At 60.4% G+C, this 27,927-nt stretch overlaps 1 protein-coding gene across 1 annotated transcript; it reads left to right on the forward strand.

Moving 5' to 3' along the window:
- Positions 1-1,733: 1,733 nt before the first annotated feature.
- On the forward strand, positions 1,734-27,558 carry EPHA2 (EPH receptor A2). The gene is made up of 17 exons (XM_032392945.1): positions 1,734-1,940; positions 6,437-6,504; positions 7,904-8,573; positions 16,754-16,909; positions 17,013-17,345; positions 17,818-17,933; positions 18,594-18,747; positions 19,419-19,518; positions 20,011-20,066; positions 20,312-20,437; positions 20,539-20,724; positions 20,914-20,975; positions 21,087-21,296; positions 21,508-21,657; positions 22,346-22,539; positions 23,153-23,308; positions 27,422-27,558. The coding sequence occupies exons 1-17, from the start codon at positions 1,856-1,858 to the stop codon at positions 27,525-27,527; spliced, it is 2,928 nt and encodes a 975-aa protein (XP_032248836.1). The 5' UTR covers positions 1,734-1,855; the 3' UTR covers positions 27,528-27,558.
- Positions 27,559-27,927: the final 369 nt, after the last annotated feature.

The raw sequence follows: 27,927 nt of genomic DNA on the forward strand, positions 1-27,927 counted from the left end.
TGCCCGCCACAGGCCCCACCCAGCACGGATGCCGCTTCCTCCATGTAACTGTCGTCACAGCTGGGGTTTAACAAGTACGTCCCACAGCCACAGCCTGTGTGGTTGACGTGCGCGACCTTCCTCCATCGTCACCATAACCCTCTGAAGGAGGTTTATCCATCTTCCCGATGAGCAGACTGAGCCTCAGAGAAGGGAAACGTCCAAAACCCCATGGGCTGACTCCACAGCCTATGTTCTCAGCCCTTGCCACGGACGGCACACTCACACACACATATACTTACACCCGCATATACTTACACGCATGCACACACACCCCCGCACGCACACACCCGCACGTCTGCACGCACTCACGCACACACCCACACATGCACATGCACTCACACACACACACCCCAACAGGCCCACATGCACTCACGCACACCAACACTCACTCTCATGGACACTTGCACGCTCACAGACTCTCAGAACACCAAGATTCTCCTATTATCTTGGTCAAAGGCTTTAATTATGCTACCACAACACCTGTAATTAGCCCTCCTCCTTCTCCAGAGGAAGTGTCTGGACCCGCTTCCCAAGGGCAGGCGCCAAGGCCGAGAGGCCAAGATGTCCACATCTGGTAGGGAGGACGCGGGTACTGGAGCAGCCCAGCTTGGCCAAACAGGTCCAGGGGAGTCAAGGAGAGTCAAGGATGGGGTCAAAGAGAAGGGAGGTGGACGGAGGGGCCTGGAGTCTCTCAGGGAATCAGGCCTGTTACAGCTGCTCCTCCCGGACTGGCCAAATGGCGATCGGGCAACAGGTAACTGTGGGTGGCCGGCAGGCGGGTGAGAGGACATTTCCCGTTTGTTTCACTAAGTCCAGCCGCTTCCGTTGGGAGGGGAGATGAGCTCATGTCTGAGGAACCTTTGGGGAGGGGCCCCTTGAAGGGGCAGGTAGGAGGCCGGTGCCCTCCAAGGTATTGAAACAGACTGACAGATTCAGCCTTGCCAGGGGTGGGGGATGGGGTGCTCCACACAGCAGCCTCCTGCCTGCCCTTCCCCAGCACCTGGCAGCGGTTGAAGCAGAAACTACCTAGATTCAAATCCTGGCTCTACTTCCTTTGAGCTGTGCAATCTTTGGGCATGTGTGTAAGCCCTTGGATCCTCAGTGTCCTCTTTTGTAAAATAGGGATAATGATACCTGCCTCCCAGAGGAGAGTTACATGAGATAATCCGTGTCTGACTCATTCCTAGAGGTGGTTGCTCTTAGATTACGATATTCTTGAAGGCTCCTGAGCAGAGATGCTCTCCTCGACCTCCACCGGTTTGGTGCGCCCTTCAGAGGTCCTAGAAAGAGGGGCGTCCCGGTCTATTTCGCAGCTCCCCTCATAGGCGTGCTGCTGCGGAGGCAACTGCTTCTTGCCCCCCAGCCCACGTCAGCCCAGGCCTGCCGGCCAACGTTGAGCCCCATCCCGAGGGCAAAGGGCGAGAGTGCGGATGGCTCAGGGCCAACCATCCCCATGTCTTGGCCGAGGATCTTGGCTCAGAGCTGAAACTTGGGAGGGCCTGGGGGGCGCCAGGGAGTCCAGAGGGCCCCAAAGTCCTCCCCAAACCCCTCGGGACTCCCCTCCCTTCTAGCCCGGTGCCAGCCCTGCCCCTTTAAAGACATTCCTGAGGGCGTGGCTTCGGTGACGTCAGCGCGGGGCATGAATGAACACGAGCCGGTTCTCACCCAACTTCCATTAAGACTGGGGCAGGAGGCGAGAAGTTGCGCGCGGGCCGCGGGCGGGAGCGGGCAGCGAGGCGGGCGTGCGGGCGTGCGGGCGTGCGGGCGAGCGGGAGCCGGGCGCCGAGGACCCGGCCGGGAGCGAGGAGGCGGCATGGAGCTTCTGGAGCCCCGCGCCTGCCTGGCCCTGCTGTGGGGCTGCGTGCTGGCCGCGGCCGCCGCGGCGCAGGGCAAGGAAGGTGAGTGTGCGCGCGGGGCCGGCCCGGCCCGCCGCAGCCCGGGCGGCCCGACCCCGGCACCCCGAGCCTCTCGGAGCCCCGCGGGGCGACGCGCGCAACTTTGGAAACCGACCTGGCACCGCCAGCCCCGGCGTGCTGGGGTCGGGAGGGCGCGCGCGCTGCCTTCGCGACGAATCGGGGACCCCCCGCCCGGGGTTGCGGGGCCTCCAGGGACTAAGGGGGGCGGCCGGGCGCGCGGAGCTCGGAGGCCACCGAGAAGGGGCCGCGGCGCCGGCCACGCGGTCGCAGCCTCGGCGGAGGCTTCAGAAACACGTCCCAACGGGGGCGCGGGGGTCCCTTGGAGAACGGGGTGTCTGAGGGGCTTTCCGCGGACTTAGCCTCTTGGTGACCTGTCTTCACTAATCCGCTTGCCCCGATTTTGCGGAGAAGCATTCCTGTGGAGGCCCCTCATTTTTGGGGAGGGGGCTCTCCACCCGGCAGGGAGCCCCCTGCGGAAGCCCCTGGCCCCTGAGATTTTCTCCACGCCTCCCTTTGCGTCCAGTCGGGCAGGAGAGTATGGGGGGAGCTTCGGGCCAACCTGCCCACGCAGAGCCTCCCTGTCTTCCCAACCCGCATTCCCAGGCTCGGGGGTCAGGTTCGGGGCCGCGAGTGCGGACAGGAAGTCCCAAAGTCAAGCGTTCTGAGCAAGGGGTGACTCAGAACGAGGAAATGCGGCAGGTGGGGGCGCGGTCTCTAAAGGTGTGGAGCCGTCACCCCAGGGCCACCGGGGAGTCCGGGCATCCGGGGGTGGGGGACTGAATCACCCACCCCCGCCCCAGCGCTCCCGGAGCGGCGCCGGGTGAGGGGCCCGCAGACTTTGCCCTGGGCGGGGCAGGTGTGTGAATGGGGGCGTTGCCCCTCGGCTAGGGTCGCAGAGCGGATGGGGGCTCCTGCCCTTGGCCGAGGACCTTCCTGTCCAGCCGAGGCCGGCTTCGGTTTCCAACAGTGAGAGCAAGTTTTCCCCGTCGGCCTGGGCAGAGCGAGGCTTCCGCAGCCTCCAGCAGGGGGAAGTGCAGAGGAAACCCGGGCCGGTGAGAAGTTTCCTTGAGCCTTGCTTTCTTTTTCTGCCTCCCAAAAAGGGGTGGGAGGTTTTGCTTTTCCAAGTTGGGAGGAAAAGAGGCCAGAGCTGGAGCTCTTGGAGGTGGAGGTGGGGGGCGCATCCTGTCCCAGTTCCTGTATGGGTCAGGGCTCCGGGTCCCAACTTGCGGGAGTGGGCGGCACGGATTTCTACCATCTCCAATACTCACCCCACCACCCGCCAGCTTTTGGTCCTCCCCCTTCCTGGGGGGACTGTGCTTGGAGAACAGGGGAGAGACAGCTGGAATCACTACAGGCTTTTCTGGAAGGCTGTCCTGGGGATGAGGGGATTAGACAGAACCCACACTACTGAGCTGCTGAGCGGGTGCCCGGCCGCCAGCCTGGAAGCCTGGAGCCGCCTGGTCGTTGTGCCCCATTGTGCCTTCCCCAGCCTAGCCCACTAGCCACCCCCTCCATGGGATTGAGGAGGAAGAGGGTGTGTATTGGAGAGTCCTGGGTGGGGGAACATTTTTGCTTAGGCTCCAAGAGTCCCTGTGAACAACTCACTAGGTATGCCTACGGTGGTGGTGGTGGGTCTGCTGGGGGTAGATGGGGGTGGGTGTGTGGGCAGAGAGAAGGACGCACAGGCCCCTTCCACCCTTAACCCAGGCTTCTGCTCACTTCCCTTCTCCTTTCTTGCCTCCTCCCTGGGGGTAGAAGAGCCAGAATGTATTTGGAGACCCAGATGGAGCCTATCTGGATTCTCAGCAGCCACTGTATCTGTCCCCTTTTTGCAAATGGGGAAACTGAGGGAGGCCCAAGCTAAGCCCTTGCCAGCCAGGGCCCTCTGCACAGAGGGTCAGATCTGAGCGGCTGGCTTCTAGGGCCGCTGGAGCCCTGGGCCCCTGGCATTGTGGTTTTGTGGCTGATTTTCCTAGGAAGCAAAATAGCTGGGCACGGATGCAGTGGTGCTGCTGAGGTGGCTGATGGGAAGGGGGCTGGAGAGTGCTCCGGGGCCCTGGAAGGTCCTTGGCTGGGTTCCGTAAGAGCCCTGTTTGCCCTCTGTTTCCTTTTTTCCCCACAGAGCCCCTTGTGTCCCCCCCTTTCTTTAGGAATTAGCTGGTTTCGGTTAAAGTGGGATGCGGGGAGCAGGGAGGTGACCCCAGGTAGTGCTGTGTTTGAGTAAAGAAAGCAATATGACATTCATGATGGAACCGAAGGCGAAGTCAGAGAGGGAGGTTTCCTGGGGGTGGCGACAGGGATTGAGGGCTCCTGGATGAGCCCTGCCTAGCCAGGGCCTCTCAGTGAAGGTTTCAGGGGCAGCCAAGGGGCTCCCTGGCCCCCCCACTCCTCCCAGGGAACCGGAGCCCTCTGTCCCTGAAGAGCTCAGGGAGAGAGAGCTGCACCAGGGCTGGGCTCCGGTTCCTGGTGATCGGTTCTAGGGAATTTTCAGGGAGGGGGCTGTGGCTGGAAGCCCCCTGGGGGGGCTCCTTCCTGTGTGAAGGCTTCTTTTCTTCTCAGATGGAGCCCCGTGATACTTCTAGAGCCAGGCCTGGGGCTGGAAGGGGAATGTGCTCTAGCAGGGGTGGTGGGGTCCCTCTGGGCCAGGTTAACCCTTCAGGGCCTGGGAGCCCTGAGCCCCCTCCCTCAGGGGCAGTCTGCAGCTCCCTACCGGTCTGGGGAGGAGGGGATATACAGAGCTGTGGGGGGCACTCCCCATTGTCCTCCTACCCACCCCACTGGAGCCAGGAACCCCCAGATTCCTTCCTTTGTAGCCAGAACATTCCATTTGCTAGTGGGGTGAGTGAGTTTTCCAAGCCTGGGCCCCGGGCATGCCCGAACAAATCTGCGCCCCTACCCCACCCGCTCCAGCCACCCTCCCCTATCCCTGTAGCCTTGGGACAGGTGCCACATCGGATTTCCTCTTCCCGGTCTGGGCTGCGGGGCCCTTCCTAGAGAGATTTGGCCCAGCTCAGCGGCGGGTGGCCATGCCTCACATCAGGCCTGGGGGCCTTCAGCCCAGGGGAGGAGGCCATCCTAACCCGAGGAGAGGATTTCCAAGACTCCTCTCTCAGTCCCCTCACTCCATCCCCACCCCTAAATCCGGCCCATCTCTGCTCCCTGCCTGCCCGGGTTCCACCCTCAGAGTTATTCTTCCAAGTCCTAGGCTTGAGGAATGCCGCTTCTTGAGGCCATACTCCTCATGCTCCAGGGTCCAAGGAAGTGAGTGCTTGGTCCTCACCACCCCCCCACGGCTTTACCCTCTGAATCCGGGGGGCGGGGGCGACATTGTCTAGGTTCTCTGCCTGAGCTCCCCCAGTGTCCTTTCTCTCTAGGGAGGGTGGTGCCTATTGGCAGCTACCTGGACTTGACTTGGCAATGGAGGAGGGATGCTCCCCGGGGTCTTGGGTCTTGGCTATAGCCACTGAGCCTGGCAAAGAGCCAGGGGTGGACTGATGGGAGCTGCCCAAGGGCAGGGCTAGATCTAGGGGAGGCCACTGACAACGTGTCCCTCTGTCAGGCTCCAGATGCCTCTCTGGGGACAGCATGAGCCTGGCCCCTGATCCCTCTGGGCCTAGAAGTCCCCTCTAAAGGTTTCCAGCTCTGTTCCCCCCAGGCACCGCTGATAGGGCAGTAGCCAGGGTATGAAGGACAGGGCAGTGGGAGCGACTTTCCCAGGGACAGGACCTCGCCAGCTGTGTATATCTTTGGGCCCCTCCTAGAGGCCCTACGGGTTCAGAGCTTTATCCTGCCTGCTCTGTGGCTTTTGTGGTGGGAAGATCAGTTTCCAGAAACCCCCCTCTCATCGTCCCCCCTCTCCTCCCCTGGAGTTGTTCCCACCTGTTAACAGCCCTCTCGGAGTGCCACGAGACATGATGCACATATGTGTGCCTCGTCTGTGTGTGCTACGTGGCCTGGGCAGGATGGGGGTGTTTCATGCTGGGGGGGGGGATGTGGCAGGAGCAGACACGAGTGCCCCCGAGGCCCACATGCATGTGAAGTGCTGCTGAGGGGCCTTGTTTCTGGAAGCAGATGTGGTGGGCGTGGTGTCACTTAGCAGCCTTGCCCGCCCCAGCTCTCTGCCCAGCTGCTGTCCCTCCTGCTGAGCTGAGCTCTGTCCTGCTCTGCCCAGCTGGGGGCTGATAGAGGGGGGGGTGGCGTGGCTGGAGCTGTGGCCTGGGAGACAGGGGGCCTAGTCCTCACCCAGCCTGTCGCATGGCTTTGACTGGGTCCCCTCCCTTCCTTGGGTCCCTGTTTCCCTCTCCATTGAGGGACAGGTCTTTGGGATATAGTAACCCCATATAGTAGGGTCTCTCTATGAAAGCTGAGGAAGCCGTAAAGGCCTCTCGGGGCTCCTGGGGGACTCTCACCTTTCCCACCACGGCCTGACTCCTGGAGATGCCCCCAAGCTCACGGGCCCTCCCTCCTGTCTCTTCCAGTTGTGCTGTTGGACTTTGCCGCAGCTAAAGGGGAACTCGGCTGGCTCACGCACCCATATGGCAAAGGGGTAAGGCTTCAAGGTCAAGCGCGGGCATGGGGATGGGGAAACTGAAACCCAGGGAGGATGGGGCCCACCTAAATCAAACAGCTCAGTCAGGGATCAAACTCCTGTTTCCCACACCAAACTCCTGTTTCCCACACCGGGCTCAGAGTCTGCCATCCCAGACCAGGGCAGGGGGCTGGGGGTTGGTGGGGAAGGGGGAGGCAGAAAGGGTTGGGGAGACAGCTGGAGGCCCCAGCAGAGCAGGGGACCCTTGGATGCCCAGCCGGCCAATGCTCAGAGAAACCCCCTCTAGTTTTCTCCATCTACCTCTTGGGAGGAAGGGGTTAAAGGCTCCCTGTCTTCAAAGTCCCAGCCTAGAAGGTGAGGGGTAAGGGAGAGACAGGGTCCCCATAGCCCCTGGGAAATGGGATCCAGTTCCTTCCTGCTCGGCCCCCTTCCCTTCTCCCCCAGCTGTTACCTCCCCTTCCTGTTAGGGGCTGAGTTTGTTTTGCCTTATCCCCACCCAAGACCTGCCCCCCTTCCCTGCCCGACTGTCACCAGGACTGGAGGGCAAGACACTGGGATGGATCCTTTTCCCGGCTTTGCATGATCTTGGGGAGGCTAACTGCTGCTCTCTGGGTCTTGGTATTCCCCTCTGTATAATAGGCCCTTGCTGAGTTTGTCCTGGGGCCCTGAGGCGGGGAGAAGTACGTCTCCAGGGGGTTACTTGGGGCAGTTCCCACTGCTGGCCAGGTCTGTGTGGGTCACGTGCTTGTCCCTGGTCACCTTAGCCCTGTGCAGGCCTGAGGTACAGCTCTGCAGGTTTCCAGGATCCTGCAATGTCCAGCTGGGAGGAAACACAGATCACCTAATCCAACCCACTCATCATACAGAGTGGGAAACTGAAACTGAGGCCCAAGGGCAGTTGAGTGAGGCCTTGGCCAGTGTCATGTAGTGTAGCCCAGGCTTCTATCCCCAGTTCCTCTGCTTTCTTTCTTTCATTCATTCATTCATTCATTCATTCACTTGTTCATTCAACAAATACTTTCCTGAGCACCTACTCTGTTCCATGCAGGCCCTGGGGATGCATAAATGAATTCGGGGTACCCACTGCCCCAGTGAGTTCAAAATCCAGTAGGGGACAGATGTAGGTATCACCACATAGGCACCAAGTGCTGTGATAAAGGGGATGTGGAGACTGTGGGAGCCAGAGGGGGAGACACTTGGCCCAAGTCTTCCCAGAGGAGACTGAGCTGATGTTCTCAGGAGGGAAGAACATGTGCCGATCTGTTCCAAATCCAAGATTTAAAAACTGTAAAGCACCGTCCTGATGCTTGCCACCTGGGCATTGCCTCTGGGCCTCAGTTTCTCCCTGGGCGCCTGCCCACACTAACCTGTCCCCCTACCCCCGGCCCCCGCGCAGTGGGACCTGATGCAGAACATCATGGACGACATGCCCATCTACATGTACTCCGTGTGCAACGTGGTGGCCGGCGACCAGGACAACTGGCTCCGCACCAACTGGGTGTACCGCGGCGAGGCCGAGCGGATCTTCATCGAGCTCAAGTTCACCGTGCGTGACTGCAACAGCTTCCCCGGGGGCGCCAGCTCCTGCAAGGAGACCTTCAACCTCTACTACGCCGAGTCGGACGTGGACTATGGCACCAACTTCCAGAAGCGCCAGTTCACCAAGATCGACACCATCGCGCCCGACGAGATCACGGTCAGCAGCGACTTCGAGGCGCGCCACGTGAAGCTGAACGTGGAGGAGCGCTCCGTGGGGCCGCTCAGCCGCAAGGGCTTCTACCTGGCCTTCCAGGACATCGGCGCCTGCGTGGCGCTGCTCTCCGTCCGCGTCTACTACAAGAAGTGCCCCGAGCTGCTGCAGGGCCTGGCCCGCTTCCCCGAGACCATCGCGGGCTCCGACGCGCCCTCCCTGGCCACGGTGGCCGGCACGTGTGTGGAGCACGCCGTGGTGCCGCCGGGGGGCGAAGAGCCCCGCATGCACTGCGCGGTGGACGGCGAGTGGCTGGTGCCCATCGGTCAGTGCCTGTGCCGGGCTGGCTACGAGAAGGTGGAGGACGCCTGCCAGGGTGAGTGGTGGTGCGGCGCTGGCGGGGCAAGGGGGTGCTGGGGGTGGGGGGAGGCTGTGCTCCTGGGTTCTAGGGTCGGCTTTGGCACCATTGGGACCTTGGGAAGGTCGCCCCTGCTCTGACGTGTGGTGGTTCTGTGAGCGGAAATCGCAGAGCCTTCCTGGATTTCGGTTTCCTTATTTTTAGTTTTCTTAATTTTTAAAAAGATTTTATTTATTTATTTGACAGAGAGAGACACAGCGAGAGAGGGAACACAAGCAGGGGGAGTGGGAGAGGGAGAAGCAGGCATCCCGCGGAGCAGGGAGCCCGATGTGGGGCTCGATCCCAGGACCCTGGGATCATGACCTGAGCCGAAGGCAGACGCTTAACGACTGAGCCACCCAGGCGCCCCTCAGTTTCCTTATTTATGGTTGGAATCACTCATTCACTGAGAAGGAATAAATTAAAAAACGGTATACTGTGGAGGTTATGAGCAAGGATTCTAGGACAAAAATGCCTGGGTTCAAATCCCAGCTCTACATTTAGCTGTGTGACGTTTGACCAGTTTCTTAACCTCTCTGTGCCTGGTTGCTCACTCTGTAAAATGGAGAGGAACACGGTGCCCATCTTGTAGGCTTGTTATGATAATCAAATGACCTCACGCTCATGGAGTGCTTAGCTCAGTGCTTAATACGTAGGTGCTTTTAAGTGTGCTTGTTATTTTTGATTCATTCCACAAATATAACTTCAGTATCGGCTATATACCAGGACCGTGGACACGTGGTCCTGTTCCCGGAGCTCGTTCCATCTCTGTTAGCTCACTGCATGACCTTAGGCAAGTCACTTAACCTCTCTGGGTCTCAGGCTGCTCTTTGGTACATGGTGGTGAGGGAACTGGACCCAGGATTCACACCCCCCAGGTGTACATGAATCACCTGGGGAGCTTTTGAAAAATGTCTGCATTGAGGTCAGAGTGGAAGGCAGGTGCAAAATCTGCCCTCCCTACCGACCTTCCCCGGGGCCGCGGACCCAGGTTCTCCTGATGAATCTTCTAACTGATAACAAATAGAAGCCGGGGTGGGGGGACCCGATTCTCCGGGACTCTGTCTGGGAACAGGGCCTGGGCATCAGTGAGCTCACATCAGGAGGCTGTGGCTTGGCACGGCCGGGGCCTGTGACAGCGGAAATCTCTACAGCAGTGTGGATTTTTTCAATGGGTGACTTTTTCTAGAAATGGCTGTGGGGCAGGGCATTTGTGGAATGCAGGCCAACAGTTGGAAGGCCAGCTCATCTGCTCTCTCTGGGAATTTCTTTGCTGAGATAAGCGGGGTGTTGAGAAATTGGGGTTCAGTCCCTGCAGTTGCATGTACCCACTGGGCAAGAGATCTTGGGTAAATCTCTCTTCATCTCTGGCCTAAAATAAGAAGGCTTTCTCCTTGGTTTTTTAGCCATAGATCGTGTGACAGACGAAGTAAGTTGAAATGTTGGAGGAGCCTAAAGCCTTTTCTGATAGGCTCCATTTGCCCCCTCAAACAAATCCTCAGAACCTTGCTTAACACAGCTGTAAACCCCTGGATGAGAAGTTCCCTAGAAGGCCCGTGGTGTAGCCTCTGCTGCAGCCCTTCCTACCACCCCATTGTCCTTCCAGCTCCCCTATGCCGAGTCTCTCTTCCCGAGGCGGCCCCTGCTTTAGGTGACCTCCAGTGCACACTCCCAGTTTCAGACAATGACTGCGGGGTGGGGGGGCCTAGGCAGCCCAGTGGGTCGAGCAGGCTCCTCCCACATGACATCCTCACACAAGAATGCAGGGGTGGGGAGTGAGGGGCAGCTGAAAACTTTCCATAGGCTGGTGATTCGGGCCCTGCAGAGATAAGTGGATGTTGGGGTTGTCCGGGGGGGGGGGGGGGGGGGGGGGCTCTCTCCAGTAAGGGGGGAGCAGGTTTCCTTCCCCTAGAGGTGGGGGGTCAGGGTTCTGGCAGGCTTTGCCGGTGAAGAGCTGCGTAGGCCCCGGATCTGGAGGACTGGTTTCCAAGAGCAAAATCTTTGACTTTATTGGTGGAACGCTCTCAACGGCCAGCTACCTGTTGCCCCAATTTTTTCTCCTTGAGATCCCTCAGCGTGGTTCTTAGGGGCCCTCGGTATGGCTGGGAACCCCCAGCCTGGCTGCTCTATATCCCTGCAGATGTTCGCAGCAGCTCCCGACGGTGGGGCCAGTGGAGATAAAAACAGGAGCTCCTATAGACAGGTGCCCTCCACGGGCTGGCGGGAGCCAGGCGAGCACTTTATCAGCACACTTGCTGAATCGGGCCCACCTGTCTTCGAGGCACTGCATAGACAGGAGACTGAGGCTCAGAGAGGTGAAGAGACTCGCCTGGAGTCACACAGCGATGTGTGGTCACGGCGGGATTTGAATCTAGGCGATGCAGCGGCGCCCAGGCCGGAGGATGGGTCAGGAAATGGGGCGGGAAATGACCAGTTCCTTTGGAATCCCTGACTCAGCTCCTGGCCAGGGGATGGAGCACGAGCTCTCCAGGCAGCCCCCGGATGGCGGCTCCTGGTGTGGGAGGGTGGATAATCGGGGGCTATTACTGAGCACACAGAGGGAGAAATGGAGGCAGGTGCAGGGTCGGCCCTCCCCGCCTGACCCTCCCCGGGGCTGTGGAGCCAGATTCTCCCACTGGGGCTTTTACTGATGACAAATCGTGCCCAGAGAGGGGTGTGGATTCCCTGAGGTCACCGAGCACCTGGTCCAGGTCATCTTCAGAGCTTGCTGCTTTTCAGGGTTCTTTCCCCAGGAAGCTTGGCACTCAGGAAAGAGTTAAATGGACAACAGAAGGGAGGCACCTCCCAGGTGCTGCGGTCAGACAGGTGGGCACCCTGCCCAGAGAGCTCTCCGAGCTATGTCAGGAATGAGCCAGCTTCACTCCAGGCCCCCGCCCTGCCCCTGGCCCTGCCTGGGGGACAGTGGAGTCGCTCATGCTGACCGGCCTCTCCCCCATCCTCTCCCCCAGGGCGGCTTTGTCTCTGCTTCCTGTGCTGGCATCGGCCGCTGAGTGGCTGGGGCCCTGCCTGGCGCCTCGGCTGTGGGCACGGCCGGCCAGGTGAGCAGGTGGCCGGCGGCTTTGGCCAAAGGCTCAGCCCAGCAGCTGGGAGGCCAGAGCTGGAGGTGGGCACCGTGGGGCATTCCCTCTTTGGAGGCTCCTTCAAGGGGCCCAGCCCCCTGGGGATGTCTCCTCTCTAATTTCTCTGTGTCCCCCCGCCCCCCCCGCAACTCATACGGACACCCTACCCAGTCCAGGCACCAGGCTGAGCATTTCATGTGGTTCCTTCAGTCTTCACAAACCCGGAAAGACTGAGGACGTTAGTTCCATTTTATAGATGAGGAATCTGAGGCCCAGAGAAGACACAGTGACCAGTGACCAAAAGAGCGGGGGCCTGGCACGAGGAGGGCGGTGTACTGTCCCCAGCTTGCTGCTCCTGACGTGTGTCCTCCCCATAAGCTGTGTGCCCTTGGCAAGTCCCTCTGGGTCTCATTCACCCCACCTGTCAAATGGGTGGGTTGGACCCTTGCTGACCTAGTGATCAGGATCTACCTCCCGTGACTTTTACCAAAAGTCTGAGAACCCGGATTGCCCTGGTAAGCAGCTGACTGGATGACCTCACCACGCGGGGCAAGAAGCAGGGTCCTAGTCCTGGCATCCTGAGTGGCCCAGGCCCAGCCCAGGGTCCATAGCTGAAGAGGAGGCACTCCCTGGGCAGGGGACAGTTCCAGTCAGGTGGTCTCGGGGCAGGTGGGCCCCGGGCTGTGTCAGGAGCAATGGGCAGAAGCCCCGCTCAGTCAGGACATGACTGATCCCCAGGCCGGGGGCTCTGTGAGCTGTTGACGCTTGGGCACGTCCCTTCCCTGGCCTCATTGGCCTCATTTCTGTGCTTTCCTCTGGCCTGCTGGGGTGGGAGCCATGGATGGCTGGTCCCCCACCTCTGCGTCCTACCTGCCCCGCCCTCAGCTGGCAGCTCCATGGGGTGGCCCCTCCCCTACCTCCAGAGGTAAGTGGGTCCCCAGAACGGAAGGAAGGAGGCAGGGAAAGCAAACAGAAGATAAAAGGCTGGTGGTGGGGAGACAGCAGGAGGTGGAGGCTGGTGGTGGGGCAGTGGGGCGGGGCGGGGGCGGGGGAGTGGTGCTTATCACAGGCGGGGGGGGGGGAGGAATGTGCCTGAAGATTTCTCCAGGGTGTGTGTGAAGGGGGCAGTCAGGCCAGAGGGACATCCCCACATGGGGCCGCCAGGCCCGCTGGGGAACGAGACGCCCCCAGGGTCGGGAGCTAGCAGTTCCCCTCATTGGCAGGGTCGATGACTTCTGGGTCACCATTTGCTGCCTGTCAGGGCACAAGACAAAGTCCACACTCTGCCTCCAGGGCTGGGGAGGTGACTGGCCCCAGGTGAATGGCCCACTGCGACCTCTTGACCCTGTGACCTCGCCACTACCAGTTGGGGAGATGGTTGGGCCTGGGGGGGAGGGGCTCTGCCAGGGGCGATTTGCGTCACTCCAGAGGGTGTATGTCCCTAAGTCACTCCACGCTGCCACCTGAGAGGCGGGCATCGGGAACTGGAAAAACCGGGGTGCAGCTCTGGGTGCAGCCACCGTGGCCCAGTTCCCTTGCTTGGGGTGGCCCCGGGCCCGCCAGTCAACCCCGGGCCAGAGAAGCTCTCCACAGGTGTGCCGAGGCCAGGCTCCCGTGCCAGGCAGGTGGACGTCCTGGGGCGCCGTCCCCGCAGGGTCTCCCAGGGCACGGCGACACCACTCACTCCTGGGGCGAGTGTTTAATGTACACGTCCTAGGGTTAGCCACTGACTCACACATTCACTCACTCATTCATTCGCTCACCCGTCCCTCCACCGAGTCAGCAAACAGTAGCTGCGCACCTACTGCGTGCCGGACCCTGTGCTGAGCCGAGCGCCGCAGAGACGTCGGGCTCCGCGCCTGCTGCCAGTCCCACGGAGGGCTCTATAGGAGCAGCAGCCATTTCAAAGGGAGTACGCAAGCCAGGCTGTGAATTCCCCTGAAGCAGAAACGGTGTTTATCTGCCTCACCATCATATCCCAGATGGTGCCAGACACGTAGGAAGTGCTCCATTTCTATTTGGTAAACATAAGATTGAGTAACAGCTGCCCCCGTGGGGCAGAAGAGGGCCAGAAATTGGGCAGTCTGGGAGGGCTGTGGAGAGGAGCTCAAGCAGGGTATTGAAGGGTGCATAGGAGTCCCCCGGCCGGCTAAGGGACCGTGGGTATTTCGTGCACGTGGCTGTGGTTGGGTGTGTGTGAGCGCCCGATGTGTGTGCCCAGAATGCCAGGAAGCCCAGCCAGGCAAGGTCAGAAAGACACGGGGGCTTGCTGGTGTCCTCCCCGTGAACCCCGGGGCCCCTGAGTACCGGCCCACTCTGGCAGGGCCCCGGGGACAGCCCCTTGTCGCGCGGTGGGAGGAGGGGGCAGTGCATTCTCGTCAGGCCGGCACATGCCCTGTTGACGCTGCTTCTCCCCTGTATTATCTGGCATATCCGCAGCGGAAATCTCTCCAAATTCCCTCTTTCCTGCCGGCAGCAGTCAGGCCACCCCCGGGCTCTGGGGCCAAAGAATGGAACCTGACTCTTCCCCCACCCCACCTTCCTCCTCTTGGCATAGGACTGGGTGGGGGGCTGCGCGGGGGCGTCGTGGGGGGGTGGCAGGCGGCTAACGCCTTCGGTAGAACCAAGCCTGAGCCGTGGGGGCCTGTGGTCCCCTCCCCAGCCTGAGGGTCTGAGCTGGAAGGTGGTTCTAGGGGTCCCCCGGGCACCCCGACTCCACTGGGCCTGGACAGCTGGGGCCAGCCCTTACCCGGGGTATAGGCCCCTCCAGGGCCAAATCAGGGCACTCGGGGGAATTGAAATCCCAAGATAAAATGGCCCGGCTCTCTGGAGTCTCATTTTTACTTGAAGATTTGGGGAGGAGACAGCTATTTTTGTAATGTGACAGATATATAAGGAGGAATGCAGAGTACACGTGAGGGGCGCCTGGCTGGCTCAGTCGGTGGAGCATGCGACTCTTGATCTCAGGGTTGTGAGTTTGAGCCCCACGTCGGGTACAGAGATTACTTAAAATTAAAATCTTAAAAAAAAATACATGTGGATTGCAGAAGTACAATAGGAGATGGTTCCTCAACCAATGCTGTGGGATTGCTTCTACCCTTTCTTCGCATAGGCCATAAATGTGCTGCGTTTGAAAAGACCTATGTCGACCCCCGCCCCACCACCCCACTGCTCTGAAATTAGTCTTGGGATCTTCTGGCTATTAAAGCAGGTCAGGACTCATCTCCTGTGTCTTCAGGCTCGTTTCAGAACGTTGGTTTCTCTTTGCTCTGAAACGAGATGCATGTGGGAGGAGAGGGGCTCAAAGTCAGGTGTCCTGGGTTTAGGCTTTGGTTTTGTGTCTTAGGAGCTTGTTGACCTAGGACAAGTGGTCTTGCCTCTCTGGGCCTCAGGTTTGTCCCCTCGAAAGTGGAATGAATGATACAGTGCCCAAGTTAGACAAGCTTGTTGTGAGGACTGAATGAATGTGAAGTGTGTGGTCCAGGAGCTGCACACAGGAGTGCTTAATCAGCGGTCACTGTGTCACTGCACAGAGCAGCCCCCTGTGTCCTGGACAAGCGCCCTCAGGGCCTCTGCTGCGGTTCTGACATGGTGGCGGCACGTGGCGGGGCAAGCTGCTCACTCACGGTGGGCGAGAGGGGCTGCCGAGGTGTCCTTCGAGGCCTGTCCCCTGACTCCCAGTCCCGCTCCCCACCTCTGCTCACAAAGGGAACTGGACAAGGAGGGAGACTTTGAGAATGTTCTCGACAGTGTGGATCGGACTGTGCCATCTTGCTCTACATCAAACCTTTAATCCTAATGGCTCACATTGCCCCTGGATAAAATCCTGGCTCCTTGGCCTGGCATTAAAGGCCTCACTCAGTCTGGTCCCTGGAAACCCCTCGGCCTTCTTGCTTCCTGCTCCCCGCCCTCCCCCCCACCCCCCGCATTTATGCCCAGAAAGCCACTCATACTTTCTGTGCGAGTCTTGCTCTTTCTCACCCCTACCTCTTCCTTCCAACATTTCTGCCCTGCCGAACTCCTACTCAGCCTCTAAGCCCCAGCTGAAATATCCCCTCTATGACTCCTCAGACCTCCTTAGCTCTCCCCTCCTCCTTTATGGCAGACATAGTCACGCAGGCCCACTCCCTGAGCCATGCCGCAGAGTGATGTCCTGAGGTGAATAAGATGGAGGCGGGTACAGTAATGGTGGGTTGCAGAAGAGGTCCCTTGGGTGATCCCACCCCCCACTCTGGCCACTTCGGCAGCTGCCCAAGCCCTGCACCGTGGGCCCTGTGTCTGGGCAGCTTCCTGCCTGTGAAGCCAGGAAGGGGCTTGGGGCAGGGGCAGGGGCAGGATAGGGTGGTGGGAGGAAGAAGCCTCTGGAGTCAGGTGCCTGAGCCCCTAGCCGGCAGGGCCAGGACAGGACCTTCCACCGGGGGAGGAAATGCTGCTTCCTGGCTGCCCTTGTAAGGGGCGGAAATGACTCGGTCCTGGAAGTAGCTCCGCAGAAAGTGCTGGGGGCCTGGCCTTTCCTGCTTCCTGGTAGGCCAGCCCCGGAACAGGAAGGCAAGCGGGTCCTGGGCTAGGGGGGACACCCGCAGGGGTGGCATCCTGAACGGGTGTGCCTGGCCGCTGGGATGAGGCGGTGGCGACAGCGGGTCAACAGAGGCCAGCGGCGAAGATGCATTTACTGCCCTGGGCAGCTCTAAGGGAGGTGGGGGACCCATCGGGCTGGTCTGCACAGATTAAAGGGGAGGAGGCAGGCGGGCAGTATGCTCCGTCCGGTGCCGAGCCAGGTGTGAGATGGGATCCTCGGGTGAGATGTGAGCCTTGAACGCCAGGCTCAGCTGTGGCCCTGGTTGCGAGAGCTGGTGGGGGGCTGTGCAGAGGTTTGGAGCACACGGGAGAGGCCCTTCCTGGGTGCCCAGCGTGAGCTGCGTGCTTGCCGTGCACTTGGTCTTCACAAGATGCTTTACCAACGAGAAACCAGGCCCAGAGCGGTTTAGCAACCTGCTGGGGTCCCACGACGAGGTCCCACTAGAAAAGTCGCTTCAGGTGGGACCTGGTTGAACTGATGTCTATCCCTGTGTCCGCCAGCCTGCTCGCCTGGATTCTTCAAGTCCGAGGCATCCGAGAGCCCCTGTTTGGAGTGCCCCGTGCACACGGTGCTGGCCCCCGAGGGGGCCACCTTCTGTGAGTGTGAGGAAGGCTACTTCCGGGCCCCTCAGGACCTGCTGTCGATGCCCTGCACTCGTGAGTCTTGCTGTGGGTCAGGGAGGGTGGCCGGGGAGGGGGGGGGAGGGACGTGGCGTCCAGGCTACCGGGGTCTGAACTCTGGCCTCTGCCCTCTGTGCAGGCCCGCCCTCCGCCCCGCACTACCTCACGGCCGTGGGCATGGGCGCCAAAGTGGAGCTGCGCTGGACGCCCCCCCAGGACAGCGGGGGCCGGGACGACATCGTCTATAGCGTCACCTGTGAGCAGTGCTGGCCCGAGTCGGGCGAGTGCGGGCCCTGCGAGGCCAGCGTGCGCTACTCCGAGCCGCCGCACGCGCTGACCCGCACCAGTGTGACCGTCAGTGACCTCGAGCCGCACATGAACTACACCTTTGCCGTGGAGGCCCGCAACGGTGTCTCGGGCCTGGTGGCCAGCCGCAGCTTCCGCACTGCTAGTGTTAGCATCAACCAGACAGGTGCGGGCCGCGCGTCGGCCGGACAGCCACCCAGGGCTTGGCTGCGTCCAGAGAGAGGCAGCATCCGGTGGTTAAAGATCACAGGCTGTGGGGTTACGTCCGAGCTCTGGGACCCCTCTCAGTTTCCTCACCTATAAAATGGGAGTCGTAATAGGGCTCTCAAGAGGATTCAGTAAATTATTATATATAGGGCTCTTAGAGCAGTGCCTGTCCACAGACGGGATATACCAAAAGTTAGCTGTTGTTTGACTTTTATTGTTTATGCACTCATAACTACTCAGAGGGCACCCCAGATGTGCCAGCCCGTGGGGTCCAGGGCCTGCGGCTCTGTGTGTGCCGGAGCCAGAAGAATCCCAGCTTGGGATCTGAAGAGCCTGGGCTGTGGATGGGACTGGGTCTGGGGGCACTCAGCCCCCTCCCCCGACTGCCCCCACGTGGCTCCTCACACTCCCCCCCACACTGTCCTGCCCAGAGCCCCCCAAGGTGAAGCTGGAGGGCCGCAGCACCACCTCGCTGAGTGTCTCCTGGAGCATCCCCCCACCGCAGCAGAGCCGTGTGTGGAAGTATGAGGTCACCTATCACAAGAAGGTAACTCAAGGGGTCAGGGCTGACCCTGGCTGGGCTGTAAGCAGAGGACGGCCCGGTCCCAGAGATGCTTACCATATTCTGCAGATGAGGACACTGAGTCTGGGGTCTTCCTGAGAGTCACCTCTCCCAGGCCAGCACAGCAGAGAGTTACGGGAGGGAAGACACAGTGTTCTGGAATCCCCAGAAGAGATAGTCAGGGTGGGGGAAAGAGCCAAGTCTTGGCGATCAGACAGACCTGGGTTCAAGTCTTGGGTCATGCATTTGCTGGCTGGAACCTTGAGTGACTCACTTCATTTCTCCGAGCCTCAGTTTCCTGCACTGTTAAGAGCGTCAAGGGGCGCCCGGGTGGCTCAGTCGGTTGAGTGTCCGACTCTTGGTTTTGGCTCAGGTCGTGGTCTCGTGATCATGGGATCCAGCCCCATGTTGCATTGGGCTCCACGCTCAGCTGGGAGTCTGTTTCTCCCTCTGCCCCTCCCCGTGCTTGTGCTCACACTCTCTCAAATAAATAAATAAAATCTTTAAAAAAAAAAAAGTAAGTAAAATCTTAAAAAAAAGAAAAAAAGAGCATCGGGTTTGCTAATGTGAGCTGCCTTGCTAAACTGGGCTGGGGGTGGTCCCTGGTGGGTTGAGCTGATGCCCCCGCCCTGCCCGCACCCGCAGGGGGACTCCAACAGCTATAACGTGCGCCGCACCGAGGGCTTCTCGGTGACCCTGGATGACCTGGCTCCGGATACCATCTACCTGGTCCAGGTGCAGGCGCTGACGCAGGAGGGCCAGGGTGCTGGTAGCAAGATGCATGAGTTCCAGACGTTGTGTGAGTTGGGCAGCAGGGCATGGGCTGGGTCGGGGCCCTGGAACAGACAGTTAGGACGTCTGGGAGGAGGAAATGGATCAAAGAACTTAGAAATGCCCCCCTCCTGGTCAGCCAGGGCCTAGGAGAGCCTGGTGGGGATCAACCCCAAGTCTGGGGAGGGGTCCCAGGGACATGCATTCAGGGCAGTGTTGTGAGAAGGAGGGACATGGGGTCCAGCATTGGCAGACGCAGTTCCAATCCTGTGTCGTGGAAAAAGTCCCACATACCTGGCGGTTCCTACCGTATTCCCTAGGGAAGACCTGTCATTTACCATCTATGAAATGGGAATAAAGATTCTCATGAACCATCACAAGTAAAGGCATCCAGCACATGTCCCTAAAGTGGCCCTTGGGTGCAAAGCGGGCATTGCTGGTGCCTGGATGGCTCAGTGGTTGGGCGTCTGCCTTCAGCTCAGGTCATGGTCCCAGGGTCCTGGGATCGAGCCCTGCATCGGGCTCCTTGCTCAGCAGGAGGCCTGCTTCTCCCTCTCCCACTCCCCCTGCTTGTGTTCCCTCTCTCACTGTGTCTCTGTCTGTCAAATAAATAAATAAAATCTTAAAGAAAAAGGGGGGCATTGCCATGTTTTAGGGTGCAGGGGGGCTCCCTTGTCATCAGCTGGTCTCCCCTGACAGCCATGGAAGGATCTGGCAACATGGCGGTGATTGGTGGTGTGGCCGTTGGCGTTGTCTTGCTTCTGGTGCTGGCAGGAATCGGCTTCTTCATCCATCGCAGGTTCGTCGGAGCCCATGCCCCGGCTCCCCGGGGGCTGAGGTGGGATGCAGAGGGGCGGGAACCTCGGTTTCCTGTCTGGAAAATGGGGCTGATGGTAATCTAATCCCTGCCTCGCGGGGGCCCGTGAAGATGCAGTGAGCTATCAAGTGCCCAGCACAGTGCCTGGCACACCGCGGGGGCTCGGGACGTGGCGGTCATTATCTTTGCTCTCGTTAGTAACGGTGTGTCCACACTTCCTCTGGACACGCAGACAGGAAGCTCTGGGAGCTCTAATGAGGAAAGCCTTCATTATGGCCACTTAAGGGGCCATTATGGGGCGTAGATCCCAGGGAGGGAGCCCTGCTTGCTCATTTCCTCCCCGCCTCTCCCAGCACACCAAGCCACCGCTTAGGACGGGGCGGCTGAGGTGGGGGGGCGGGTGGCAGGAGGCTCATGGCCAGAGCAGGCCGCTGACCTCCCCTGTGTGTTTGGCTCCCCATGGGGTTCTCTCAGGAGGAAGAGCCTGCGGACTCGCCAGTCCTCAGAGGACGTTTACTTCTCCAAGTCAGGTGAGATGCAGCGCCCTTCCATGCTCAGCTCCGCCCCTGCCGGCCCCCCCAGAGCCCCCTAGCTCTGTGGTGGAGATGGGGCAGCTGGGGCGCTCCCAGGGCTCTGCGGGGAGGGGGCCTGGGGCTTCCTTGGGCGCCTCAGAGGGGCTGAGCTGGAAGCTCAGTGATCATCATGTGGCCGCCTCCTCCTCCTCTTGGGTGACCCCTCCCCAAACTGGGACCCTGCCTCTCCTCCTCCCTTCCAGAACAACTGAAGCCCCTAAAGACATACGTGGACCCCCACACGTACGAGGACCCCAACCAGGCGGTGCTCAAGTTCACCACCGAGATCCACCCCTCCTGTGTCACGCGGCAGAAGGTGATTGGAGCAGGTGAGCGTGGCGCCCTGCAGGGGGGCCTGGGACGGGTCGGGGGCGCCCGATGGCCAGTGGCCGGGCTGACTGGGTGCTCCTCCCGCCTCGTCTTCCCGCAGGAGAGTTTGGGGAGGTGTACAAGGGGACGCTGAAGGCATCAGGGAAGAAGGAGGTGCCCGTGGCCATCAAGACGCTGAAAGCCGGCTACACGGAGAAGCAGCGGGTGGACTTCCTCAGCGAGGCCAGCATCATGGGCCAGTTCAGCCACCACAACATTATCCGCCTGGAGGGAGTTGTCTCCAAATGTGAGCGCTGGTACCAGGGTGGGGACGGGACCTCGACCCGGGACCTGACCACCCCCAGTGGGGGTGAAGAGGGGCTGCTAGGGCCACCAAACGGGGGGCTCTGTGCATAGCTGTGCCCACTGCCACCCCCACTCACGCCCCCCGTCTACTCCTCTGGCCACCCCCTCACACCTGTGCCACCCTCTGCAGACAAGCCCATGATGATCATCACCGAATACATGGAGAACGGGGCCCTGGACAAGTTCCTTCGGGTGAGGCTGCGGGTCGGGGTAGGTGGGAACCCGGGGCTGGTGGATGCTGGGGGCTGCTCGGGGTGCCCCGCCGTGCTCGGGGGCTGCTGGCTGAGGGCCTGTGCTCCGCAGGAGAAGGATGGCGAGTTCAGCGTGCTGCAGCTGGTGGGCATGCTGCGGGGCATCGCGGCCGGCATGAAGTACCTGGCCAACATGAACTATGTCCACCGCGACCTGGCCGCCCGCAACATCCTCGTCAACAGCAACCTGGTCTGCAAGGTGTCCGACTTCGGCCTGTCCCGCGTGCTGGAAGACGACCCCGAGGCCACCTACACCACCAGTGTAAGCGCTAGGGCAGTTGTCGGCCCCCCAGGGGTGAAGCGGCCTCCACGCTGCCCTAGGTCCCCTCACCTGTGCACCTGGGCGTGGGCCTCCGCAGGCAAGAACGCCTCCAGGGAGCATGGGCCAGGGGCCCTGGCTCTATCCGGCCTGGCTGCGAGAGTCCTAGGGCTGGCCAGAGGGATGGTAGTGACCGGGTCTGGGTCCCCTGCAGGGCGGCAAGATTCCGATCCGCTGGACAGCCCCGGAGGCCATTTCCTACCGCAAGTTCACCTCCGCCAGCGACGTGTGGAGCTATGGCATCGTCATGTGGGAGGTGATGACGTACGGCGAGCGGCCCTACTGGGAGCTGTCGAACCATGAGGTAGGGCCCCACGCCCTGCCCTGAACTGGAGCCCTTTACTCCTTTCTGCGCCCCGGCGGCCGGGCAGAGGAGAGTTTTGGGGGCTCATCTTCATCTGATATATTCAGTAAATGTTTATCGAGGGCCTACTATGGGCCAGGCCTTGTGCTGGGCTCCAGAGCCAGCCCCTGCTTCCAGTCGGTGGCAGGACACAGAAACGGTAGTGGGGAGGGGGTGTGCATTCCTGTGCGCACGCACCTGTGTGTGTGCGTGTGTGCGTGCGGTAGATGCATTTGTGTGCGTGTGAGCGTGCTCGCCTGGTGCCTCACGCGGCCTGGAGACTGAGTGCAGCGAGGGGGTGGGGGGACGACGCGGAGCGGGAGGTGGGCTCTAGCTGAGTGGCTGGGGTAGACGTCCCGAGACTGGAGGGAGGCTGGCTGCAGGGCACACAGCCTGGCTGCTGCCTGGGCTGCCCCGGAGGGAGCAGGGTCAGGAGCCCCTTCCTCCGTGGAGCTCGGGAGACCGCCCCCTTAGCGTCTGCCCTTGGTGCGTCTGACACCTGCGTGTCGGACTCGAGAAAGAAGGCTCATCCCCTCTGTGTCTGGGGCTCCCCTTCCCTCCTGTGCCCACCTGCACGCGCGGGCCTCCGCAGGGAGCCTGCAGGGGTGTGGCGGCCGCGCGGGCACCGCTGACCGTCCGGCCTTCCCAGGTGATGAAAGCCATCAACGACGGCTTCCGGCTGCCCACGCCCATGGACTGCCCGTCCGCCATCTACCAGCTCATGATGCAGTGCTGGCAGCAGGAGCGTGCCCGCCGCCCCAAGTTTGCCGACATCGTCAGCATCCTGGACAAGCTCATCCGAGCCCCCGACTCCCTCAAGACCCTGGCTGACTTTGACCCCCGGTGAGTTCCGTAGCCCCCGTGCACGCCGGCCCCCAGTTCTGCTCCTGAGCCGCGGCGGGGTGGCGGCCGGCCAGGGCCGGTGGGCAGGGGGCTCGGGACTTCCGCGTGGGCTTTGCTTACCCTGGACGGGGGCTCGGATGAGACTAGGAGAAGCAGTTGACATACATGGGAAACGCGCCGGGCCCTGTGCTCAGCGCCTGACATGTTTGAACTCATTCAAACGACCGATGAGATGGGTCCTATAATTATCCGCCTTTTGTTGATGAGGACCCTGAGACAGGGCGATTAAGTATTTTATGTGCTGGCAGGTGGCCAGGCTGGGGCTGTGCCTCCAGCAACCTGAATCTTAACATTTTGTTATTTTGTGGTTATTGGTGGTGGTGTTGCCAGTGGCAGGGGGTGGGGCGGGGTGGCAGCAGGAGTGCTCCTGACATGCCAGCCTGTCTCCCTGAACCCTACCCGACTGGGCTTCTCGGTTGCCCAGATAAGGAAACTGAGGCACGGGGCGGCGGGGTGGGGTGAATTGCCCAGGTTGGGGAGCGGCAGGCTGGGGGCCCCGGGGCGGGCTGGCTGCTGTAGCCGCTCACCGGCAGGTGGGTGACTCCCGTTGCAGGGTGTCCATCCGGCTGCCCAGCACCAGCGGCTCCGAGGGGGTGCCCTTCCGCACGGTGTCCGAGTGGCTCGAGTCCATCAAGATGCAGCAGTACACAGAGCACTTCCTGGCGGCTGGCTACACCGCCATTGAAAAGGTGGTGCAGATGAGCAACGAGTGAGTCCGGCCCCACCTTCTCCCCACCTGCCCACCACGCCCCTCTTCCTCTTTCTGTCTCCTTTTGCGGGCAGAGAGGCTTCCCAGGAAGGGCAGAGCCAGGCCGGCAGCCAGGAATTCTGGGCACTCAGGCCTGGCTTCCCTCTCTTCCTGCAGCTTTTTTCCCGAATGGGAAAATAATAGTCATTGTCCTAATCAGAGCAGTGTTTCTTGTGGACTGACTGCGTGTCTGAGCACTTTGAATCAGGCCTCAGGATAACTCGGCAGGTGGGGCTTGTCCATCTCTCCACGGACAGGTGGGAAACCGGGGGGCAGAGAGGTGCAATGACTTGCCCAGGGTCCCGTGGCCACTAGGGGCCCAGTAGAGCTCCAGCCCTGGTCAGTGAGGGCCCAGAACTCAGGGACCACGGAGGTCATTAGTGGAGAAACTGAGGCTGAGGGGGTAGGTAGCCTGCCTAAGGTCACACAGCCAGTTAGAGGCAGGGTGCCTCTCCAGGGTGCCGAAGAGAAATGGGCAGAGCCCTTGGACTTCCTGGCTGTTGCCTAGGAGAGAGTGCCATAGGCCATCCCCTCCTGGGGACGTCCCCCCACATGGTGGTCAGGCTGCCCTGTGGGAGCTCTGCTCTCCCCTCCAACATCAGGGACCCTTCCCAGCATGGCCCTGGCAAGGATACCTCTTCTCATCCCTGGAGGGAGAAGACATGATCCTCTTAGCCTTTTGTGCCTCTAAAAATAGTGTGAAGTCCCAAGAGCCCAGTTTGTTTAGGGTCCAAGGTCAGGGCCGGAATGGGCCCTGGGGCTGGGAGGTTTTGGGAATCACATGGAGGGGTCCACCCGGGCCTCACACAGTTCTGGGTCACAGAAGTTCTGGGATCTGAGCCCGAGCAAGAACATTCTCCAGGGCCTCTGAAGACCGCTGAGCTGGGCTGCTGATTGCTGGTCAAAGCTTCTTAGACCAGGCGGTGGCCCATCCCAGGGGACGGGGAGTCAGCCAGAGCCAGAGTGGGCCAGAGGGAGGCCCGGAGAGAGGGGGTGGGTCCCAGGCTCGGGCTCTGCAGTCACACTTGGCTTCAAGTCCCACATCTGCCACTTCCTAGCAGGAGACCTTGGTCAGATTCGGTTCCATCTTTGAGCCTTGGTTCCTGTTTCCCTGCTGTGCAGTTTGCATGGGTGAGAGCAGGTGACGTGCTTGGTACACAGCAGGGCCTTAACCCACGTCACTCTCCTCCCCACCTTGACCTCCTTGCTCTCAGCCCGCAGCCTGTGGGCAGAGGCCAGGGTTCCTGCACCCCCTCCTTTTGCCTGGGAACCTAGAACAGCCCCTTGGCCCCTCCAGGGGCTCCCACCGGGGAAGCATAGCTACTCTTGTGGGTGAGCGGAGCGGAGGGCAAGGAGAAGGGCCTACAGGAAACACATGTTCTTAGAAGCTTCCCGAAATAGCCCGGGGTGCTCCTTGGCCAATTCCTTTCCCACGAGCAGGGACGGGGCTGTCTTGGGTGGATGGAGGCTGTGTGTGTGAGTGCATGTGCGCTGTGTTTTGAAAGGCCCGAATAAAGGCAGGAAGTCATTCCACGCTCCCTCCGCCTCCCACCAGCTTGCTGGTGCTCCGAGCTGGGGCCTGCGTGACTCACCCCCACTGCCTCCTTCTTTATTTCAAATAAATGAAATGAATGGGGATCTTAGAGCACTTTTTTACCCCGAAGGCTGTGTCTACACATGCCATGAGTCCCAGTGGGAGGCAGGGAGCTGGTCTCAGAACGCAGCACTTTCCTGGATGGGGTTGGGTCAAGGTTTAGGCTTCAGTGTCCCCTCCATCCCCCACTCCCGTCCCCTCCAAGGGGCCGGCTGCTTGCCACCTTTTCTCAGGTTGAGCATTCACCAGGTTATTTTGGAGTTGCTTGAGTTTCTAGCCAGACTAGTGGTTCTAAATGTCTTTTGAGGAACTAAGGAAGTGGTAGATATTGTAGCCCCAGAAAATGCCCAGTCCAGCAAGAGGCCCTGTCCAGTGTCTGGGGCGACGCAACACAGCTTTCCAGGAGGGGGGCCCAGGCCGATGGGGTTTATGGTCGCCGCGTGCCCTCAGCATAGGCTCTGGGTGCTGGTGCAGTTTGCCGAGGGAATGAATCACTGACGCGCGAGGCTCCAGGAGCCCTCTCTCACTCCTTGCGCCCAGGGCCAGTGCACAGTAGGGGCTTGCTGGGGAGGTGTGGCCTTTGGATTTCCCAGGGCCAGGGCCGGCATTGAGAGTGCTCAGGAAAAAGGTAGCCTCGGTCATGTGTCTCCCTACCCCTGTGATGAGAGTTGATGGGAGTGACAAGAGGGAAACTGAGGCTGGGGCAGGAACGGTCTTGGGACGGTCTGTGACTCTCATCTTATGTGCCTCTGTGGTTAGCAGATGAGGCAGGGAAGGTGTCAGGGTCTCTTGTGTGTGAAAAAGAGTGGAGCTGGGGTAGGTAGCTCAGGAGCATCTAAGCAAAGCTTCCCATTTTACATATACAGAAACTGAGGCCCAGAGACAGGACAGGACCTGCCCAAGGCTTTGATGAAGTCCAGGACTAGAATTTGGTCTCTTGCCTCCCGGCCCAGGGTTTTTGCTTCCTAGACGAGTCTCAGGAACAGCCTCACTCCCACCCTGTCAGATTAACTACACCAGTCTGGGAGAGGGGCCCAAGGCGGCCTGGGTAGTGGCTCCATGTTCACTCATTCACTCAGCAGATACTTCTTGAGGACCTACTGTGTACCAGGCCTATCCTGGAGCCCAGGGGACTAGGTGTCTGCTGTTACCCTCCTAGCACTCACTTAACCCACTGGTTCATAAATCATACGTCAGGGTCTTTGGGACCTGATAAGATGCAGACTCCCTGCCGCCCCCCCCCCATCAGAACTTCAAGGTCAGTGAGTCTGGACTTAGGCCTGGGATCCTGCCTTTTCAGGAAGTGCCTCCTTCCCCAGGGGTCCCAGTGCTTCCCTGGGAAGCCACACTTGGAGACCTACAGGTGTGGGGGAAACAGCACTGCTTTTTCAACAGCCCCAGCTGTCTCGGTTAGAATGGCCCGCAGTGGTGGATTGGGAAGTTCTCCCTGGTGTCTGACTTCTGGCCTTCCTGCTGCAGCGGGAGCAACCAGCCCCTCCTGGAGGTCCCTGAGCCATCCTCCCCACGCACCCTGGTCTGCCCTTCCCTGCCCAGTGCTTCTCTGAGGGCTCCCAGAGCCTGTGGGAAAGTCATGTCTCCGGAATTGCAAACAGGAGCTCACACCGTATAATTAGTTTCATTTACAGCCAGGAGACGGCCCATAAAAACCTGGGTGTTTTCATGGGTTTGGGCTGATGGGTGAGGGTGGTGGAAGAGAAAAGTCCCAGAGTGAGCAATAAACGTCCTGCTCCAGGGCTCCTGGGAGCATAAGTGGTTTTACAAGGGGATTGAGGGGGGCAGGAGAGGGCCGTGGGCTCCTGGGCACATCTCCCCATCTGGCTGCCGCCTTCCCCCTCTGCCACCCGTTTCCGGGGGATCTCCCACCCTCCAGTTAGGCACTCATCCCATTTTACAGGTGAGGAAATTGAGGATGCTAAAGGGAGAACACCTGCCTTGGGGTGACCTAGTCACCTGATTGGTGACCGCAAGCCCCTCCCCTTAGCCCTCTGCACATGGAAGTTTAACCCTTGAGGTCCCCCTGCAGTGTTTCCTGCGTTCTTCCTCAGGTGTCAGCATTGGGCACTCGGAGGGAGGAGGGGTGGAATAAAGCGGTGGCTGAGAAGAGGCCTTGGTGGGGGGAGCTGTGAGCAACAGCTAGAGGGTCTCTGCCCCCGCTCCCCAGCCCCCAGTGATGGCGTCCACGCTGCTCCCGGGAGGAGGCTCTCTGAGCCTCAAATGTTCAACTCTGCAAAATGGCGGTGAAAAGAGCACCTGCTTCACAGATGATGGTGTAGATTGCACCGGGGAGGGGAGAAGCTTCTCACAGAGTGGGTGCTTCTATCGCTTTCCTAACTTGGTTGATGTTAGCAAGCCTTCAGGATGTGGATCCTCCCATCGAGCCTCTGCCGGCACCCCCACAACTCCCTCTTCTCACCTCTCCCCAGCCCCAGCCCCTAACTCCCTCTCTCCCTCCCCCACAGGGACATCAAGAGGATTGGGGTGCGGCTGCCTGGCCACCAGAAACGCATCGCCTACAGCTTGCTGGGACTCAAGGACCAGGTGAACACAGTGGGGATCCCCATCTGAGCCCCGGCAGGCCTCAAACCCCCTTGGCCAAGAATACTTGAAGAAGCTGAGTTGTCTCCCTGCTAGCTCTGCACCGGGCCACCAGGGACCTTATTTATTTCTAGTTATTCCTTACTGATGCCCCCCTGAGGCCTCTGCTGGGGGGGAGGTCTTGGACAACACCTTGGCCTATACTGGGGAGATGCTCAGGGACCCCGAGCTGGGGGCCTCTTCGTCTACGAAGGACAGACTGCCAAGCACTTAGCAGGCGCCGCCATGTTCCCAGCATGCCCTGGGGCGGGAGCCCCGCCAAGGCATTTGGACAGACACAGGACATTTCCAAACTGACCTCCCCTGCGCCGTCTGGGGAGGTGGAGAGGTTAGCCTGTGGCCAGGTGAACAGGGTGCCTCCAGCGCCACC

The sequence above is a fragment of the Phoca vitulina genome, unplaced genomic scaffold (genome assembly GCF_004348235.1).
Source record: "Phoca vitulina isolate PV1807 unplaced genomic scaffold, GSC_HSeal_1.0 scaffold2, whole genome shotgun sequence".
In the NCBI taxonomy this organism is placed as follows: domain Eukaryota; kingdom Metazoa; phylum Chordata; class Mammalia; order Carnivora; family Phocidae; genus Phoca; species Phoca vitulina.

Coding starts and splice junctions, on each gene's coding strand:
- EPHA2 (XM_032392945.1), top strand. CDS start 1,856: ATGGAGCTTCTGGAGCCCCGCGCCTGCCTGGCCCTGCTGTGGGGCTGC. Junction 1,941..6,436: donor CGCGGCGCAGGGCAAGGAAG/GTGAGTGTGCGC, acceptor TGTCTCTTCCAG/TTGTGCTGTTGGACTTTGCC. Junction 20,976..21,086: donor CCCTGGACAAGTTCCTTCGG/GTGAGGCTGCGG, acceptor TGTGCTCCGCAG/GAGAAGGATGGCGAGTTCAG.